At 40.3% G+C, this 21,715-nt stretch overlaps 1 protein-coding gene across 1 annotated transcript in view; it reads left to right on the forward strand.

Moving 5' to 3' along the window:
- Positions 1 to 21,715, forward strand: part of RYR3 (ryanodine receptor 3) — a 451,654-nt gene that overhangs the window by 77,237 nt on the left and 352,702 nt on the right. The window contains exon 2 of the mRNA XM_043554522.1: positions 12,255 to 12,374. Coding sequence (XP_043410457.1) covers positions 12,255 to 12,374 — 120 coding nt within the window. The remainder of the gene's footprint in view (positions 1 to 12,254; positions 12,375 to 21,715) is intronic.

Raw genomic sequence — 21,715 nt, forward strand, 5'->3', positions numbered from 1 at the left:
GGTATTTGTCTTCCTCTGACTTACTTCACTTATGACAATACCTTCTAGGTCCACCCATGTTCCTGTAAATGGCAAGATTTCATTATTTTTTATGGCTGCATAATATTCCATTGTGTAGATACACCACATATTCTTTATTTATCTATTGATGGACATTTGGGCCTCTTCCATATCTTGGCTGTTGTAAATAATGCCACAATAAATATAGGGGTGCATAGATCTTTTTGAATCAGTGCTTTTGTTTTCTTTCGGTAAATACCCAGTAGTGGAATTCCTGGATCATAGGGTATTTCTGTTTTTAAATTTTTGAGGAGCCTCCATATTGTTTTCTAGTGACTCTACCAATTTACATTCCCATCAAGAGTGCATGGAGGTTCCTTTTTTCTCCACATCCTCACCAACACTTACCTTTACTTGTTGATTCTAGCCATTCTGAGAGGTATGAGGTAATACCTCATTGTGGTTTCGATTTTCACTTCCCTGCGGATAAGTGATGTTGAGCATCTTTTCATGTGTCTGTTGGCCATCTGTATGTCTTTGGAAAACTGTCTATTCAGGTTATGTATTCATTTTTAATTGGATTATTTGATTTTTGATGTTGAGTTGTAGAAGTTCTTTATATATTTTGGATATTAACATTTTAACAGGTGTATCATTTGCAAATATCTTCTCCCAGTCGATAGACTGCCTTTTTGTTTTGTTGATGGTTTCCTTTACTGTGCAAAAGCTTTTAATTTTGATGTAGTCCCAATAGGAATTTTTGCTTTTGTTTCCCTTGCCTGAGGAGACCTCAGAGAAAATGACCTCAGAGAAAGGAGACCAGGAGAAAAATGTTGCTAAGACTGATGTCAAACTATTTCCTATGTTTTCTGCTACCAGTTTTAAGTTTCAGATCTCACATTTAGGTCTTTAATCCACTTTAATCCACTTTGAGTTTATTTTTGTATATGACGTCAGAAAATGGTCCAGTTTCATTCTTTTGCATGTAGCTGTCCAGTTTTCCCAGCATTGTTTATAGAAAAGACTGTCTTTTCCCCATTGTGTATTCTTGCCTACTTTTGACATAAATTAATTGACCATATAAGTGTAGGTATCTTTCTGACAGTGTCTGGTTTTGATTCCTGACTGTTGGGTACTCTTGGTCTACAGCTTTTTACTCAGATTTGACCCAATGTTTTGATCCACTATTTGTCCTAAACTTCATTATTTTAACTTGATGCATTTGTGACATGTTTGCCCCATATGGTAGGTATTAAGGATACAACACAAACAAGATGGAGATGAGAAGGATGTAATTCTTGGCTTCAAAACAGAAAATTTCTGTTAGGGGAATTTAGATCAGAAATCCAAGAGTTACAATGCAGAGAAGTAAATGATAGTTTCTGATAGAAACATACACTAATCATGGGACAGAAAAAATATCAGGGAGGAAAGAGAAATAGCTCAAACATCCCTGAGTTCTTGTCTCTGTCTCACTCAGATTCTTCTGGTCCTGGATTATATCATGTCTGCAAACCACTGCCATTGAAAACCCATTTGAGTCAATGTATATTACAGGATAGTCACCCACTTAGAATGGGAACTCCAGAAAGGTAGATGTGTGGCCTGGCTTCTTCATCACTGTACCCCAGTCCATGAAACAGAGTCTGACACACTAATAGGCACACAAATATTTCTTGAGTGAATTTATGACATAATCCTGAATGGAGCTGGGAGAAATTGATGGGTTCATTTTCTCTCTCTCTCTATGTCTCTTTCCCTTCCTTCCTTCTTTCCTTCCTTCCTCCCTCCCTCCCTCTCTTCCTGTCTTTCTGAAAGTAGTCCTGGATAGTTCATAGGGCTTTAGCACCATTCAATTATGAAAACACTTCTTTTGCTTTTCAGTGACCTATTTTCAAAGACTTATCTATCTAAATGTCAGCCCATAAATTTCATTACAATCTACTAACTTTATCAAGCATCCTTTCTGAAAAAGGCACAGTGTTCCCTAGCTATTAGATTTTGTATGGAAATTGCTAGATGCTTTGTCGTTGCTTTTGGATTTTACAACGTCTCCAGTAAATTGGATTGATTATGCACACAAGAGTGTTTGTGTCCTTCATGTTGGCTATTTTAGTGTCATTTACTTTTGCTAAAAATCTTAAAGGGGAAAATTCCAGAAAGTAGCATAAGAAAGCATTATGCTAGTAGAAACAATCTCCCTGTTTAGTTTATTTCCCTAAACCAAAAGCAGACAGTACTGTGGCCCTCACCCCTCATCCTAGATGCTATTAGAAGATCTAACAAGTGGTGGGCTACAAGTGGGTGGGCTGTCATGGGTGAGTTGCAAGACCCAGGGAAGGTGTTATACCTCAATTCAGAAGCTGAAGATCCAAGAATCAATGATTTAAAAAAAGGAAATTTACTTAAAGAATAGATCTAATAACATAAAAATGTGGCTTATATTGCATGCTTTGTCCAGGTCTCAGTAGTGCCATGGTAGAATCAGAATTGGATGCCCTTTGCATGGTTCTCACGTTACAGTGCTCAGACTGCATGAGGATGGAGACACAGAGCAAACTCATCAGCGTCTATAATGTAAACATGGGAAGTTGAAGTGTCCTGGTTAGATCCCCTTTTTAATATTAGGTTCAGATCAGTGTTGGTTCCAGAGACCTATACTTTCCTACAGTAACTGTATTACCAACCCTTGCTACACCTCTTAGGTTAGATGCTGAACACCATGTTTGCTTTAGTATTCTAGCTTGTTCCCATTCATATTTTACCCTGGCTGATGTGCCTAAAGAAGAAAAGAAACCAAAGAGGTAAGGGCATGCACCTGGGTATGGTCACTCACCCAGTGTGTTCTCACTGGGTGGGAGAGAAGTATTGAAAATACCAACATTGCACATAAAATTTTATAGAAAACCTCCCTGTGAAATTTCCTTGGTACCAACTAGATCATTATTTTTCTGTCCTATGAGAATAGGTAAGTGTTAATAATTGGCCATTATTTCTAGACAAACATGTCACAGGTCACTGCATTCTTCCATGTCTAATAGCAGCATGATCTGTCTGAGAGGGAATTAAATCCCCGTGTAAACCCTGGTGCCTGCTTGTTCCACTAATCAATGTAGAGAAAGGCCTCCCCCTTTGCCCTATTCCTGTAAGTTCCAGAGAGACCAACCCATGGGTGACACTGAATAGATTTTACAGTCAAGCTCCAAACTCTGCCTTCTTAGCAATGAGAAAAGTTATGAAGAGCAAGTAGAACACGCCTTCCAGTTGTTGGAGCAGAACGGGCCCTGGAGGCTGCAGGTGACTCTTTGGCTTGTCAGTCCCCAACATAAGCAAACAATTCCAGCTGAGTCTGAGGACTGTTAGATCACTTCCTATAAAGCAACAGAAGGGTGCAATGAAGTTGTAAGTTCTTGTGTCTAATATGAAACAATATGACTAGGCTGTCATTCAGTGACCATTGGAGCACCTACCATGTACTGGGCACTTTTCCAGGCACTGGAGATGCATTGAGGAGAAAAACCGTGTCTAAGAGATACGGTTCATTACATTCTAACGAAGGAGGAGACAACTAAGAAATATATGTTCTTAGGTAGGCAGTGCTCGCTGGCCAAGAAGGCAGATGAAGCAAGATGGGAAGCGTAGAGTGGGATTGAGGTTGTAATTATATATTGGGTAATTAGGGAAGGCCCCTCTGATGAGAAGACACTGAACAGACACCTGAAGGAAGTGAGGGTGGGAGGCCTGCAGACCTCTGGGAGAAGAGCATTCTGGGCAAAGGAAAGAGCAAGCACAAAGCGTGTGAGGGAAGGTCATGCTTCAAGAGTTGGGGCTCTTCCAAAGAGGCTAGTGTGGCTGAAAATGAGCAAGCAAAGGGTGATAGAGAGGTTGTTGGAAGGTGTTAGCCCCTCATAGGCCACAGTAAGAATTCTGCCTTTTTCCTGAATAAGACAGTAAATGGCCAGAGGGTTTTGAGGAGTGGAGTGACATATCTCAGGTTTTAAAAACCTCTATCTGGGGGCAGAGAAGAGGTGTAGAGAAGAGATGGGAAACAGGAGTGGTGACTGCAATAATCATGACAAGAAATGATGGCCTGAGCCTGGTGGTCCAGTTGGATCCATCCTGAAGGTAGAATGGGTAGGATTAGTTGCTGATGTGGATGTGAGGTAAAAGAAGGAAAAAAAGGAATCAATAGGACTCCAAGATTTTTTATATATTTTTTTGAGAAGGGGGAGGGGCAGAAAGAAGGGACAGATGATCTGAAGCAGGCTCTGTGCTGACAGTAGGGAGCCCAATGTGGGGTTTGAACTTACGAACCATGAGATCACGACTTGAGCTGGGACCAAGAGTCGGACACTCAACATACTGAACCACCTGGGCACTCTGGACTCCGATATTTTTATTTTATTTTATTTTTTACATATAGTATGTTAAAAAGGCCTTTATTTTTATACTTCAAATGCTCTAAATTAATAAAAGTAGTAATTATCCTGTTTTATTTTTTTTTAATTTTCAAAATGCTGAGGAGAGCACCTCATGGTAGAAATACCCCTTTGTAGTAGTTAAGAACAGCTGTCATCTAGAAAGTGCAGATATTTTTGTTGACTTTAGCTACTGATTTATTTTCTTGCCTGAGACCCTAAAGAAGAAGTTGCCATGTCCCGAGACAGACAAGACTTTGGGAAGGACATTCTCAGGGGAGATGATTAGGAGTTGGATTTTGGAGATACTAGAGCAACTGGAGATATAAGCTAGAGTTCAGAGGAGAAGTCTAAGCGGGTGGTGATATGAACTTGGGAGTCATTCATGTACTGATGGTTTTAAAAGCCATGTAATTAAATGGGATCACAAAGGAAGAGAGTGCCGGTAAAGAGGGAAACTCCAAGGAACACCCTGTGAGCCCTGCTGGTAGTGGCAGAGAGGGGAGGGCAGGATGCTACCCCAGGAGACTGAGGATGTGCTAGTGAATAGAGGGGAAAACCAAAAGAGAGTCTACCCTATGAACCAAATGAATAAAGTATTCAAAGAAGAAAGGAATGATAAACTATATCAACTTTCTCTCTTTGGATCCCAAGATTTCCATTTTACTGCATTTTGCAGCAATCAGTGAGTAGTAAGGAATGAGAGATGGGAACCATCCCTAATTTTTGAGAGATTGGAAAAACAATGGGGATTTTCAAAAGTGTAATCATACTACAACAAAAACAGACCACAGCAACAGAAAAACCCTAGAAGGGTTGTCTCTAGGGACACGATATAATGTCAGCTTCTGTGAGTTGGACATTGGACTAGTTAGCCTCCTCCCTCAGTCTATAACCTTTAGATGCATAATTTTTAAAAAGGGATTAAAAATACTTGTATGTCTCATGGGGCCATTGTGGAAGCAGGATATCATAGTTCCTTATATATGCTCCCCACTATTTCCTTGTTGGCATTCTAGACTATACAAGTAAAGAAATGCAGAAGGATTTTTATGTGAATTTTTTATGCATCAGCAATTTTGTTAATGCTGTTGTTTTCAAACTATGTGATTTGTCCACTAAATTCACAAATAATTGTACTTTTCTACTCTGTGCCAGGCACTATGTAGGGCACTGAGGATTCATAGGGAGATGAGACATTCCTGCCTTCAAAGAGGTTAGAATCTAAGGAAGTAAATAGAGTGATTGATGTTTAGGACATACAGTAGACCACCAGTGCCATTAATCCTTGTGAAATAATTTAGGGATGGTCTCATCATTCCAAAAGCCTACTTACTTTTCACTGAAGAGATGCTGTAGGGGTAAAGCCTGAGAATGAGCTCTCTCACCCATGTCTGCATATATTTAGTAGATGGTTTGTTTCCTAACATAGTGTCTGATGTTCAAGATGAGTGGCTAGGACACATCTTCCTCTTTAAAGCAATGAGTAAATGGTTATGGATTTTCCTCTGCAGTAATATCTGCACTTAAATGTGGACCATGAAATCTGCTGGACTGCACTCCGTCCCATGCGCTCTCTGCTCACGAGCTTCTTGGTATCAGTGATGTGCCCATCTAACTATAGGGCTGTCATCAGCTGCCTAATGATCTACCGTAAATAGAGCTGTCAGCCATTTTGTTTTGTCCCAGAGAGTTCTCTGCAAATGACCCAGGGAGAAGAGGGAGAGCCAAGGTGCCCCCAGCCATCAACACAGAACTCCAAACAAGGTTGTCATGACCCTTGGACCAGGAGCCAAGGGTATAAGAAAGAAGCAGTAGAGATAGAATAGGCAAGCTCCATTCATTTTCCAATTGAAGGTTCTTCAGCTAGAGGAGTATAGAAAGAAACTTACGTTGTCAGAGATGACCTGTGATAACATGAAATTTAAGCAAAGAGAGCCAAAGGCTGTATATCCTTGTTCAGGGACAATCACTCAACACCACCACAGACTGAATCTATGACAGGAATAGCTGGTGCTTATGAACTGCATAGCTTGGAAGGATGCTGACATATGATATACCTTGGATTTTAATCATTCTTCCCCCTACGTTACAAGTTTGGGGATGACATACACTCCTTCCAATGTTAAGTCATGGAGCACAGAAAATTTTGTTTTATTTGAATTTTAGGTCTCTGACTATTCTCTATGGCATCGTGCTCTGTGATGTGGTTACTTGTCAACATTGTATGGCCATGTGAGAGGGCTGGTGGCTGGGAGTTACCTATTTTTATCAACAGGATCACCACGGGCCTTAGAGTCAGGCATAGGTGAATTCAGACCTGTTACTAAGGTCAGTCTCTTGGGAGACTGTTGGGCATTATGGTAAATAGGACAGCCTCCTGATTCAGATAATCCTAAGGTTCAAGGTCAAAATCTATTATTTACATGCTGTGTGGTATTAGGCAAATTAATTATCCTCTCTGTGCTTTAATATCTTTATCTACAAATGGAATATTAGTATTTTTACAGGATGGTTGTAAGGACTTAACTGAGATGCTGTGACATGGTGGCACCTAATGACTGCTCCTTAAATATTCACTTCTTAAAATTGCCAGATTCCTCTGATCTTTGGTTTCCTCATTCTTAAAATGGTCGTGTTGTTGTTAATGTTAAATAATCTAGGGGGAAATCTCAGCAGTGTGTCTGGTATGGAATGAATAGTTGATATTTTTATCAATAGAAAAGTGACCTTTTCTGGAATAATTATTGGGTGAGAGTAGAGAAATCTTCTTTAAATCTGATTCCATATCTTGATCAGTCAACATGTTTTTACCAAACACATTATGTTCCCAGCCTATATGGGGAAACAGTTTTCTGTGCTTTTATAATTTAGATTACAAGGTAAAAAACACATACATTGAATAAATCATAACTGGATGTATATTGTGCATAAGGCACTATGCTAGCAAGTATCCTGATAGATATAAATGTGAACCAGACATGGACCTTGCCTTCAAGGGGTTCAGAGCCAGCTGTGAGAGAGATGGGAGAGAAAACATGGGTGCAGACTGCCTGGATTGGGTACCAGAGTCTACCCCTCACCACCATGAGACCATAGGCAAGTTAGTTGACTACCCTGTGTAGGGCTCCTCATTTGTGACATGCCGGTGAAAACAGTACCTACACCATAGTGTTGGGGTGAAGTAAGCTTTATTACTCATAAAGCACAGTGTCAGTCATACAGTCCAATATCAGTAAATGTTAGCCATTTCAAAATATATAGTCGGGGATAACTGTGCATGTAAACAAACATAAGGCAAGAGTATGGTGATAATTGCTATGGAAATTTGGATGGAGGAGAGATTACTTAGGCTTCATAAAAGAATGTGGCATTTGAGCTAAACTTCGGAGAATAGGCAATATATGAACATGGAAAAATGGCAAATCAGGGCAGCTTTAGAGTTAGTGATTGTGTAAGAGTATGAGGTAGACAGGTGAAGGAACTCTACAGGGAAGAAGTTGGGGGAAAAAGGTCAGAAAGTGAAGGTCCTCATATGCTGGCTCAAGGAGTTTGTATTTGCTATGTGGACAGTGGAGAGGGAGCCATTATAGATTTTCAACAGACAAATGGTAAGGTCAGAGCTGTGCCTCTAGAAATAGATCAGAGGAAGAATGCTCTGAGTTGTCTTCATCTCTAGACCTCCAGTCTGTCCTTTCTCTGGCCCATTTGCTGTAGGACAGGCAGGAGGGAAGACTCAGACAGGAGGTGGTGATATTTGGGCCTGGGTTGCCAAGAGGTTCTATGTGTCACTAACAAACATGGACAACATAAAAGGATGCGTAGGATGGAAATGTACCTTTTGGTTCATTGGGACATGTCGGTTTGCAGTGTTGAGCATGAGTATTTGGATAAAGTCGGGGATAAGTGGAGGTTTGGAACCTTAGAGTGCCACCAGGTTGGAGATACAGATGGTACAACTACTAATCACAATAAAACTGGAAGCCTGAAGAATGGATGGGATTGCTAAGCAAAGATGATGAGGACCAGTCCTTAGGTGATCCCTATGTGAAGGAATGCCAGGAGAAAGTGGACATACGAAAGTTCCATCAGAAAGACAGGAGAACACAGTTGATTAAAGGAACAGAAGAGTTTCAAGGAGGAGAACTTCAGGGATGCTGGACAAGACTTACTTGAGAGATGGGAAGGCAGTAGGAATGGAGGAGAGATGAGGGTGGAGACAGAGAAAAGAACTTACCTGTGAGGGAAGCGAGCAGAGACCTTTTGACATAGTGAGTGGAAAGCCAGAGATGGTTATGTGATCTTTGCTATTTCTTGGGGACTTAAGACAGGTGCACCCCTCATCCTTAAGTTGAGAGGCTAGGTCTAAAAAGTCTTTTCATTACTGATTATTATGCCCTCTTACCTAACCCTTCTTTCCTCTTTATTTTATCTCTTTGTCTTATAGATGGTGGGGGGGGCGGGGGAGGTGATTTGATCGTGACTGAGTTGAATCTGTTGTGAGTTCTACAAAGAGGGGAGATGTTATGATCTTGTTCCAGTGACACCAGAGTTCAAATAAGCCAAAAATGTATTACTGGAAAAAGAATCCCATAAGTTGATAGTAGAACAAAACCCCAGAGTTGTGTTACTTTCTTATTCAAAAAATCCTTTCTCTTCCTGGTGAAGAGGAAGAGAAGGCAGGGCTCTCTAGGAATTGGGAATCGGACGTTTTGGTGAGGGTAGGCAAGAACAATGAACATAAGAGAATGAGAAAGCAAGAAAGAGAAGATTGGGTTCATAGAGCCAGGTAGTCTGGTTCGGAGTAAGATAGTCTAGTTCTGGATTTTAGAATAGGAACTGTTGTAGGTTTTGACAAGGAGTGTTACGCATAGCGTGTTACTGAAACTGTGCAAGTAATTAGGTCAAGGTGTTCAACTTGGAAGAGATTATCCACGTGAACCTTGAAATTAGTTGATATGATGGCTCAGGTGGCAGGGAGAAAGGCCAGGAGCTGGCCTTTCAGACATCAGCTCCACTACTCCAGTATTAACCGATCTTGTCTTGTAAAACTAGGTATGCTCTGCAGTATCCTGGCAGAATGCTTTGTCATTGGAAGGTAGTCAAAAATGTGTATTGAATTCATACAAAAATGATCAGACTTTGTGATGGTCGTTAAGAATCAGATAAAGGTGGGAGAATTAAGTAGGATATTGATAGATGACTTGAGAAGATGTGGAGATTGGCTGTCACATACCTCGAAATTGAAGAGTTTTGGACCTGAGTAGGAGAGCGATTATCTGAATTTGGCATTGAGGGATGGGAGGGGAGTTACAAGAAGATGGAAGAATTTGCAGCCTCCAGTGAGTGACAGGGAGTTCCTTGGAAACGGTACCTTCTGTAAATACCCAGATGTGATTTAAAGCAAAGGGACAAAGGGAGAGAGGTAATGGGAGAAGAGAATGTACATCGGTACAGGAAGGAGTCAACTAGGGAGGGCTGGTAACTGGAGGGGCTGTGTTCTGTGTTTAGGGCATAGAAGATGTGATGTGATGGGTTGAATTAACTTGTGGTTCTGAATGAAACTTGGGTGCAAAGATGACAGTGTCGGGTACTCGAAGGCTCAGGATGTTGGTCTGATGGAGGTTTGTGGAGAATGGTAGGTGCCGCCTGGAATGAAGGCAGGTACAAGCCAGGTCAGCACGGAGCGTCCGGTTCCAGACAGCATGTGGGAAAAAGGGAAAGCTTTGGGACAACAGTAAACTTGGCTTAGAGCCCCACACCCATCTGTGTGGCATGCAGAGTGTGGACCTAGGAAAATGTTTGTGCCAAGTGCTCCTCAGCAGACAGCTGTTGAGCCAGGGCAAGGTTTTTTTTATTGCATTAGCTGACTGGCAGCCTAGCTTATGAGGATGTGAGTTACAGAACGGGGAAGTTTCAGAACACAGAGAGGCAGCTAATGCCAAGTCAAGCTAAGGTGGTTTGGGCACGTTGGAGTGGAAAGGGCATGGGAAATAAGGTCATGCAGAGACGTACCTGCAACTCAAGTCGAAGAGAAAATTCTGTCGGCTTTTACCAGCTCATGAAAAGTCTAGTCCTTAACACACACCTGTGATTTCTAAATGACTATTGTTTGCTTGGCAAATGGTATGTAGGTGGGAGATATTTAAATATTTCTCAGTAGGGGGTCCTCTCGACATTTGGGACAGAAAAATTAGGTGTTTTGAGGACTGCTTCTTGAAGTACAGACCACGTAAGTCTCATGACCCATTTTGCAATGCGCATAGTGTCCCTCAGTGATTTTGACAATTAAGAGTACTCCCTTGTTGCCTGTGCCCTTGGGGAGGATGTGATCACCCCCCCCCCCCCCGAAGATCTGTGGGAGATTCCAGCTGGGGGAAAACTTGTTTCTCTTCAGAGATTTCACCGAATCCACATTCTGAGAGTAGTACCATCCTGGAGTTCTGTTCTGCTTCAATTCAAGTGAAGACCATGAATTCTGACTGCACTCTAAGCGGAGGCTTTTTATTAGTGACTCAATTTAATGGCGAACAGTGACATTCCAGTGCCAGTAGAAGTGTGAAACTTTTTTTCCCCTCCATATTCTTTTCATATGTCTGTGATTTGTGGCTTCTTATAGTTTCCTATAGCTTCTGACCAATCTCTGGGCACCAGCAGTCCTCTTTTGTGGGATCTCTTACTATTCGATCTCTTTATCTTCCCATCAGGTAGAAGGATTTTATTTTTCCACATGACTATGCACATCGCAGACCCCTTTTCAGAAAAGCTGTTTCTGTTTAATCTGACTGTCCAATACTCTGGGACAAACACTAAAATCGGGGGACACGGGGGTGAGACCGGGCAACTGGAGAGCAGTTGCTAAGGAGGAAGCTTCAAGTGGCCTTCCTCTGGTTACTCCTTTAACATAACCACACCTGCAAATATTTTTGATGTTTGCAATCCAACATTGAGTGGTGGGAGAGAGTGGGGACATAGACTAACAGATTGGAGAAACTGTAAGGAAAATGATTTCCTCTCAGCCTCAGTCAGGACTGTGCGAGAGGTGAGCATGTTAGTGTAAATAGAGGTTGGCCTCATTTCTAGACCATCAACAAGAGGGATGCCATCCAAACAAGGCCTCTGAAATTTCAGCAGGGTTGCTTCTAGAGTGATGCATAGGAGGGAGGTCCCCTCCTTAAGGAATTCAGAGTGGCTCCTCTACTTGACCTTCAGCTCCTCCCTCCAATCTCAAGCTCCAAGGCTTCTCTTGAGCTTCCTTTCCCATATGTCTGAAACCCATTTCCTGTCACCCTCCATAGCTTCCTTCTGTCATCTCTGGCAAATGTGTTACCCACTACATGGGCCCCGCTCCCCCAACAACATGTCTCTTGCTTCCTCCAAGCCTCACACACGACGGACTTGCCCTGCACGAACCCCACCTCCATCTGATCTCTGCTGTTGTCTCTGTTCCCCCTCAGTCTCCTCTCAATTTTCTGTTCTTATTATGTATTTGGAGATGGCTTAGATTTACTTTCATGTCCACTCACGTGTTGGAATTGGCTGCTCAGCCGGATTGTGTGCATTTCCTGTACCTCAGAAGTGAGGCTCGTGCTCTAGATGTGTGGGGTACACGTGTTCCACGTACATGTACCAGCACCCACTGACCCCACCCCAGAGTTCAGAGTACTCAGGGAGGTGTTCACTACTGCCATATGTTCTCCTTTTCTGTATCATGTTCAAAAGTATGTGCCTCTCAGTGTACGTGATGATGATATAGCAGGGTGACTTGGGGACCTGGTTCCACATGGGAAGGCAGCCCCCCATTCACTTGCACGTGTGTCTCTGTTCTGCCGGCAGGAGGATGAAGTGGTTCTCCAGTGCATCGCAAACATTCACAAGGAGCAGAGGAAGTTCTGCCTGGCAGCCGAGGGCCTGGGAAACCGCCTGTGCTTCCTTGAACCCACTTCAGAAGCCAAGGTAGGATTGATTGCCTGCCCTGCACCTTCTCCCTTGACCTCCCAGGCAGTCATTTAGGGGAAGGAGCTGCAGGGAGAGGAGGTTGAGAGTGATGAGGAAGAAGGTAGAAAGAAAGGACGCATTTTGTTTTTCAGATGGGAAGCAGATGGGAAGTAAAATGTGACTCTCCCCAGCCCAGGAACAGTAGGAATCCAGAGCAGCGAAGAATTAGTGGTGCCTTGTCTGTCTGTGTTCCCCAGGACACCAGTGATGCTTTGAGGTCACTGTCACAGAAGAGGTTCTTTTCATATTCCCAGAACACCTTTTTGTGTTGTTAATTCCTAAAGGTCCTCAGTGCGGGTTTTGTACTCTCAACTGTCATTTATGGCTACCAGGACTCCCAGGTGCTTGGGCCTGAGCTTCACAGGAAGCCCACTGCTCTCAGTTCAGACTGCGCTGAGTTCCTGCGATCGTTACCCCTGCCTGCCCACTGTGACCTGGAGGCAGAGAGGAGTGTTTGCTCTAGTCCCTGCCTGCATGGTGGCACGTAATGTCATGTCTCTTCAGCCAAACCTTTTCTTCCTCCAGTTTCAGACTGTCTATACTTTTCGTGATCTGTCAAGTGTATCCGTGTGCTCGGCGAGATCACCATACTTGGCGGTCCTGGCCAGACCTTTTGATCGGTCAGGGTTCTCCAGAGAAACAGAACCAGTGGGATCTCTCCCTTTCTCTCGATGGGTGGGTGGATGGGGGAGATGATGGATTTAAGATATTGCCTCACGCAATTATTGGGTCTGGTAAGTCTAAAATCTATACGTCAAGTCAGTAGGGTAGAAACTCAGAGAGAAGTTGATGCTGTCTTGAGGCAGAATATCTCTTCTCCAGGAAACCTCGGTTTTTATTTTTAAAGCCTTTAAAAGATGGCGTGAGGCCCACCCACATGATCAAGGGTCATCACCTTAACTTGAAGTCAACTGATTATAGATGTTAATCACATCTATCAAATACCTTCACATCAAAACCTGGATTGGTATTTGGTTAAATAACAGTACTATGGTCTAGCCAAGCTGACATACAGCTAACCATCTTACCCTCCTCACAGAGCCATTTTTTTTAAAACAGAAAATGGTTACTATATTTTCCAGTAGGCCCACCGGATTAGTATGCTGTTTCTCCACATGAACATCTACAACACAGACATGCATGGTGTGGCTGAACACCAGATGTGCACTGTGAAGGCAGCATGTCCCAGAAGCCCCTGTGCTCTCCATCACTGTTTTGCCCTCCCAGGGAGGTCACCAATCCCTGAGTTCAAACATCGATCGAGTCCCATTAAAATAAGTGGCAGAGAGAAAAGAAGATGTTTTTATCTTTTTTAAAGGCCTTAGACTTGATTTCCCTGAGGTCTTTTCTCATTTGCTTTTGTCCTTAGCTAGATATTTTTCTTTTCATTCCCAGCCATCTGGGATAATAGGAAGATGACTAGATTAGAAGTCAAGAAGTTAATCCTCAACCACTAGCTAGTCATGTGACTACGGGCAAGTCACTCAACCTTGCTTTCCGTTTCCTCATCTGCCAGATGAGGTACATCCTGGTGCAGCGGAAAGAGCATTGGCCTAAACTGAAAACCAGTGGTCTCATTTTCTAGTCATCCACTGAGTGGGTCATGGGGCAGTGGTTTGGGGCACAGGTTCTGGAGCCAGACTGTCAGAGTTGGAGTCCTGTCTCTCACCACATACCAGCTAAGCCGGGATCTTGGCCAAGGTACTTGACCTTTCTGTGCTTAGTTTCTGCACCTGCTTAATGAGAATTTAATAGTAACTACCTAAAGAGGTTTTTCTTAGGATTAAATGAGTTAATACCTAAGAAGTGCATAGCACACTCTCTATAACTATTGACTCCTCATTGACTATTATGATTGAACCTTGTCTAAACCAGATGAAAAACTGTATATCCTAACCCGAGAATATTTTGTATTGCCCAGGAATAAAAATAACCCATACCACGCATAAATGCATTTGAGGATGAGAAAATGTCCTTCCTAACACCCACTTGACTAAGTGTCCTTATTTTAATTTTTCGTTTTAAATTTAAAACAAGGTAATAAGACTGAAAAAGAGATGTAACATATCATAACTTACTCATCTTGTCACAACTATTTTCATTTGTTTTTCATTCAGACTCTGTTCACATGCCACCTGTATGTTTTCAGAGTTGTACTCAGAGTTGACGTGTAAGCATTCTGCTTTTTTTTTCCTTTAACATTTTAGCCAGTTCCATAAAGCTATGTGGTCTCCATGGTTTAAAAAAAAAAAAAAGTATGTGGTTTTGTTAGTTTTCTTGCTTTTTAGAGTAAATATCCAGGAGAAAAACTAATGGTGGTAGGAGGATGAACAGTATTAAACTACTTTCCCTAAAGGGTATACCAGTTGTCACAGTTGACATGCCCACTATCATAGCATGAATATGTGTCTCTTGTATATACAGTATGAGGAAACTGCATCGTGAGTGCTTCTCAAAAAAACAGGGTCGAGTTCATGGAAAGGATAAAGTCTTTAGAACTTCATGTCACTATTCCTGGGAGGTGCCTGCTGGCCGCCATTTTCTGTGGTTTCAGTCTTTCCCACAGTCAGCTACAGCTGTGCACACTGCTTCTGACCTGTCCCCTCCCTTTTCACTAAATATTTCCTCTGATTCTCTACTATCACTTTCACAACCACCTTTGCTATTCTTAGGTTCTCAGAAGCTAACATAGGTGGTGCAGTGAAATGAGAAGGTGTATTCCCAAGCCTGGCACTGAGCAGGAGGCACACACCTCAAACAGCATTCTTATCACCAGCTACAGAGCCACCAGTGACCTTGGCATCCCCAGTCAAGGGTATTTCAAGCTAGGTGAGCCACAGAGAGATAAAATTGAGATAAATTCTAAGGAGAAGATACACCTCTAAGAAAGAAGAGATGAGATAAGGTTCTCAAAAGGTATTCTTAATGTACAAGCCCTATGAAAAGGAGGTCACATTGAAACAAGGGGTGAGAGAGTAGAAGAATGGGAAGCAAAAGTACACCAACACTTGCTGTAGACATGGAGACTGTTGAACACTTGGGAGAGCGCTTGTGACTTTCTGTTTGCCGTGGCCCACTCTTCTTTGAAGGTCTCTTGAAACTGCAAATGTCAACAGATGGAAGCACTGTTGATCCACTTCCCTTTCAAAGATGCACAGCTCCAGGAATTAAAAGGTGTCCTCCCTGTTTTACACTAAAGGTTTCAGAATTATAACCAGAAACCAGGAAACATGGAAAGGAAATGTTGCTTCTTTATTTGATCAGTAACAGCAAATGCTTATTGAGTGCTATTTTTAAGTGGAAAACGTATTCCCAGGAATTTACTACTTTTCCTCTCATCCATATTATCTATTTTGTATCTACAGCATTAGCTGGGGAAAGGGGATCTTACTTGGTTTAACTTAACATCCAAACTCATAAAACTCACACACTGCTTGGCTCAGTATGTGCATTAGGGCAGGAACCACTGCTTGCCTTCTGGGAAGTGTCAGGCACACCTGTGGGAATCCTGGCTGCTGAATCCCCCACCCAAGATGAGGCCAAGTGCAAAGAGATGAGGTCCACATCAGGCAGATATGAGAGTTACCATGGCTCACAAGCCTCATGGACCACAGGAGCCAGTGTTTCTTGTAACAACTCCACAGGCATGGCTTTTGGGAGCCCCACAAAGGACACCACCTCCCAGCTATAAGTCTTTACACTTGGGGAATTGCAAAGATATAGCTTCCTACATCGGGTAATGGTGTCTTCCCAGTACAGACTCAGGCTGCCAGTCAGGGATCATTTTCACTGTAAGCAATGTTCCCTAGTCACGTAATTCACGTATCAGTTTTACCAGGTTGTCCAAGAACAAAACTGGACAGTTAACTGAAGGTCAAATTCTCATGCAAAAGGAAAAAACAATTTAATAAGCTTTATCCCATAGTATTCTTCATTGATGGCAGTTACTTCATGACTGTGGCCTTGTCGGATATGTCTGGAACCCCAACACCTTTCCAAATCCTCACTCCAACCTTCCTTAAATATATAGGTCATCAAAAAATAAGAAGAATGTGGGCACTTTTTGGTTAAGATCGATTTCAACACACCAAGCTTTGTTTGTTTCACTGATTTTAATGAGGATGAAACACAAATTGCTGAGGGGAAACTTACCCTAGTGCCTTTTAATTTTTTTTTTTTTTTTTTTTTTTTTTTTTTTTTTTTTTTACTTTTTTAGAGAGCGAGAAGGGGAGGGGAAGAGGGGGAGAGAGAATCTTAAGCAGGCTTCACGCCCAATGGGGCTCAAGCTCACAACCATTAGATCATGACCTGAGCCTAAATCAATAGTCCCATGCTTAACCAACTGAGCCACCCAGGTGCCCTACCCTGGTGCCCTTTCAAAGTCAGTGACCTAGCCAAAGTCTTCAGACACTCCGTGTCTCAGAATGAAGTTGTGCCTCTCTGTTGGGTAACAATGACCTCTCTTACCATGGTTTATTCAAAATGAAAAATCCAATTTTAAATCCAATTTTCAAACTGAAAATTTCCAGGGGAAATTTTAAGCCTATTGTTTTCCACCCCCTCTTTTGAAAAGGAAGAATAGTCTGCTCTGGTTTCTGCAAAGTTGGATAGGCTCTAAAGACCCAGGATTAAACATCTGTGATTGTGCAAACATCATTATGTAGATGGCATAAATGAAGAGAGAATTCTAGGCTAAAAATAGTTTATTTTCTACTATTTTTAATATCTTTAGCTCAGAATAGATTTACTGTTTACTTCTAAACAACTAAGCCTGTGCCAATTTGCAGAGAGTGAGGCTCACCCTGAGGTTGTACACTTTTCTTTGAACTTCTGATTGATATTTTAGAGGGTAGTATTCTCTATGGACTTAAGATCTTATGAAAAGCCAAACTATTATAAAACATGCTTAAAAAACTTTCTTGTTATGTAATAGAGACTTATAGGTGAAAGATGTGATCTTTTTGTTTGACATTTATCAGGCATCATGTGCTATATGCCATGTACTACAAAGGGTGCTTACCTGCTCTCATTTAATTTTTATATCCCTATGGAGCAAATATTGATTTCATTTATGGAGAGGAAAGATACAAGAATTTAGACAAAGTTACGTAAATTTCTGAAGATGATTCATTCTAAACTTGAATCACTACTTCTGTAGTACTCAGCAATAAAGAATATCACAGATCCAACTTAAGGATAAAGAAGCCATATTTCTCCATGTGGTTAGATTTTAAGACTACCTGGGCAGATCTCCATACCCCCTCCCACAACCTTCATGCATCTGTCCTCTGAATGCTTGACATTCCAAAGTTAGAAATACGTATTTTGTTTAAATCAAAAAGGAACTATTAAAATGCAAATGTTCTGAGAGAGCACATGAAGCAATATTAGATTTCTAGAGGTAATTTTTTTTTAGTATAAATGGCATAATCAGATATTTTCTTGAAATTAAGTTGTTAGAGGAATAAAGCAGATGACTGAGTGCCTCTGGGTTGGGATATAAGGCATAGAAACACTGTGAATGTGGGATCAAACATCTACAGCATTGAATTGCAATAGTTTACCTCCCCTCCACCAGGCTCTTAGCACTGAAGATTGTGGTTAAGACAGTGGTTAAGAAACATGACCTTGGACCATGGAGAAAGATTGCCTGGGCTGGTAATTCAGGCTCCACCGCTTAACAGCTATCTGACTGTGGTTCAATGAGTTTACCTTAACCTGCCTCAGTTTCCTCTGCTTGAAAACTGTAATCATCTCATAGGATTGTTATGAGGATTCAGTTACATGGGTTCCCAATTGTAAGGTACTTATAACAGTGCCTGACATACCCCCAAGTGCTTTTTAGGCAATAGCTTTTATTATCCCAAGTATAGATTCAGACATAAATTAGGTCCCCAAGAAGTATTGTTTGAATTAAGTTACCCACATATTGAATTACTTAAATATTTCTTTTATTTTTATTTTAATCCCAGTATAGTGAACATACAATATTGTATTTGTTCCAGGTGTACAATATAGTGATTTCGACAAGTCTATAAATTACTCGGTGCCCATCATAAGTGTACTCTTAATCTCCTTTACCCTCTGCCCCCTGTAACTATCAATTTGTTGTCTATAGTTAAGAGTCTGCTTTTGGTTTGTTTTTTTAACTTCTTAAACTCCACATGTTAGTGAAATCATATGTTATTTGTCTTTCTCTGACTGACTTATTTAATTTAGCATTATACTCTTTAGCTCTATCTACATTGTTGCAAATGGCCAAGATTTCATTTTTTGTGTGTGTGGATAATAAACCTTTGTATATAAATACCACAGTGTCTTTACCCATTCATCTATTGATGAACACTTGGGCTGCTTCCATAACTGGCTATTGTAAATAAGGCTGCAGTAAACATAGGGGTGCACATAGCTTTTCGAATGAGTGTTATCATTTTCTTTGGGTAAACACCCAGTAGTGGAATTGCTGGATCATATGGTGACTCTATTTTTAATTTTTTGAGGAGCCTCCATACTGTTCTCCACAGTAACTGTACCAATTTACATTCCTGCCAACAGTGCATAAGTGTTCCTTTTTCTCCACATCCTCCTAACACTTGTTGTTTCTTCTTGTGTTTTTGATTTTAGCCATTCTGACAGGTGTGAGTTCTATATCATGGTTTTGATTTGCATCTCCCTGCTGATGAGTTATGTTGAACATTTTTTCATATGTCTGTTGGCCATCTGTATGCCTCCAGAGAAATGTCTGTTCATGTCTTCTGCCCATTTTTACTGCATTTGGTGTTTTGATATTGAGTTGTTGAAGTTCTTTATTTTTGGATAGTAACCCTTTACTGAATATGTCATTTGCAAACAACTTCTCCCATTCAGTAGGTTATCTTTTAATTTCATTGTTTTCTCTGCTGTGCAGAAGCTTTTTATTTTGATGTAGTTCCAATAGTTTATTTTTGCTTTGGTTTCCCTTGCCACAGGAGGCTTATCTAGAAAAATGTTGCTACAGCTTATGTCAGAAAAGTTACTGCTTGTGTTCTCTTCTAGGATTTTTATGGTTTCAGGTCTCACATTTAGGTTTTTAATCCATTTTGAGTTTACTTTTGTGTATCGCATGAGGATAAATATTTCAAAGGCCTGGATTTGAGGATCAGCAGGACATTTATGACCATTAAAGTGAAATATTAATGAGAGTCAGAGTGAGTAAGTGAGATGAAAAGGATTAAGTAATGAGTGGTTAGTTTAAAAAAAAAATAAGGTGAATCAGTGAGATGTAGATTTTTATTGTTATTGACTTCTAATTTAATTCTGATATCAAAAAACATGTTCTGTAGATTTCAATTCTTGGAAATTTATTAGGACTGTTTTATGGCCTAGCATATGGTCTATCTTGCTTAATATTCTATGTGTTGTACTTTCAACAAGTGTGCTGGATAGTGTTTTATGAATGTTAAGATGGTTGACCATGGTGTTCAAATCTTCTGTATCCTTACTGAGTTGTATTTATAAGTTCTACCAATTACTGAGATAGAGGTGTTAAAAGCTATGAGAATTTGTCTATGTCTCCCTTTAGTTCTGTCAGTTTTGTTTCATATATTTTAAAGCTCTCTTAGGGGTGTCTGTGTGTGTGTGTGTGTGTGTGTGTGTATGATTTTTATTTTCTTGGTGAAATGATCATTTGTCATTATCAAATGTTCCTGTTTATCCTTTATCTAATTGTATACTTTGATATTAACATAGTCATAAGCTTTCTTATACTTACTATTTGTATGATCTATCTTTTTGTTTTCAATTCTTTTATGTCTTTATATCTTTATATTTGAGGCATGTCCCTTATAAATAGCATATAGTTAATATGCTGCTCCTCCCCCTTTCTGCAATCTCTGCTGTTTTATTGGAGTGTTCAGTTCACTTACATTTATTGGAATAATTGATAGTGTTGGGATTTGGTCTAACATCTTACTATTTGTTTCCTTTTGTCTTTTGTGTTTTTTATTCTTTTCATCTTTTTGTGCCTTATTTAGGATAAATCAAATATTTTTGTTATCCTATTTTGTCTCCTCTCAGCTTTTTAGCTCTACTTCTATGTATTATTTTTTAGTCATTACTTTAAGGATTACAATATAAGTCCTCAGCTTCCTGGAGTCTCTTTTGATTAATATTATTCCACTTAACTTTTATCCTTTGTGCTATTATTGTCATGCGTTTTATTTTTACAAGTTACATAATATGCACTATTTTATTTTTGTTTCAAAGAGTCAGTTGTCTCTTAAGGAAATTAAGGAAAGGAAAAAATAGTATTTTATATACTCATATATTGACCATTTTCAGTGCTTTTTTTTTTCTTCCAGTCTTCTAGATCCAAATTCCCTCTGGTAGCATTTTCCTGAAGCCTGAGGAATGTCCTTTATCATTTCTTGTAGTACAGGTCTGCTGATGACAAACTCTCTTCAGCTTTTTTTCACTGACAATGTCTTTATTTTGTCCCTATTTCTGAAGGATATTTTTCTCTGTGAAATCCTGGTTTGATTTTTTTTTTCTTTTATCACTAGTAAAGATGGTGTTTTACTGTCGTCCAATCTCCTTTGATTTTTAAATGAAAAGTTAGCTATTCTTCTTAGGATTCCTCCATTTGTAGTAAGTTTTTTTTTCTGGCAGGTTTTAATAATTTTATCTTTGATTTTAAGCATGTTGAATTCAAAAGCACTGTAATACATCCAAGAAGAAATAGGCATCTGACTATATAAAACAAGTTCAGAAAAGAAGCTGGGATTAATCTTTACAAAAATTCAGAACATCTTTGTTTTTCAGTTTGAATGGTTACGTATGAGGGTGGTTTTCTTTGCATTTGTCCTGCCTGGGTTTTGCTAACCTTGATAGATCTTTTGGTGGTGGTTTTATTTGTTTTTAATAATATTTGGAAATTTGGGGGACATTCCTTCTTAAAATGTTTTTTCTGCCACATTTACTCTTTCTGGAATATTCCAATTACTTATAAATTAAACTGTTTCATGTTGTTCCATAGGTCACTAAAACAGCTGGTTTCCAACTATTTTCCTCCCTGTGCTTCACTTTGAATATTTCCTACTGGCTTGTCTTTATTTTAACTGATACTCTTATTTAATAAAAATGTCCCATTGACTCCCTCCAGTAAATTTTTTTCAGATAATGTATATTTTAATTATAAAATTTCTCTTCATTCATTTCTAAGTTTTAACATAGTAACCTAAAATTCTCTTCTTCCATTGTTTCTGGTTTTTCCCTATAAATTAATGTATTTCTAATAGTTATTTTAAATACTAGACTACTAA

Source organism: Prionailurus bengalensis, chromosome B3, assembly GCF_016509475.1.
Source record: "Prionailurus bengalensis isolate Pbe53 chromosome B3, Fcat_Pben_1.1_paternal_pri, whole genome shotgun sequence".
NCBI lineage: Eukaryota > Metazoa > Chordata > Mammalia > Carnivora > Felidae > Prionailurus > Prionailurus bengalensis.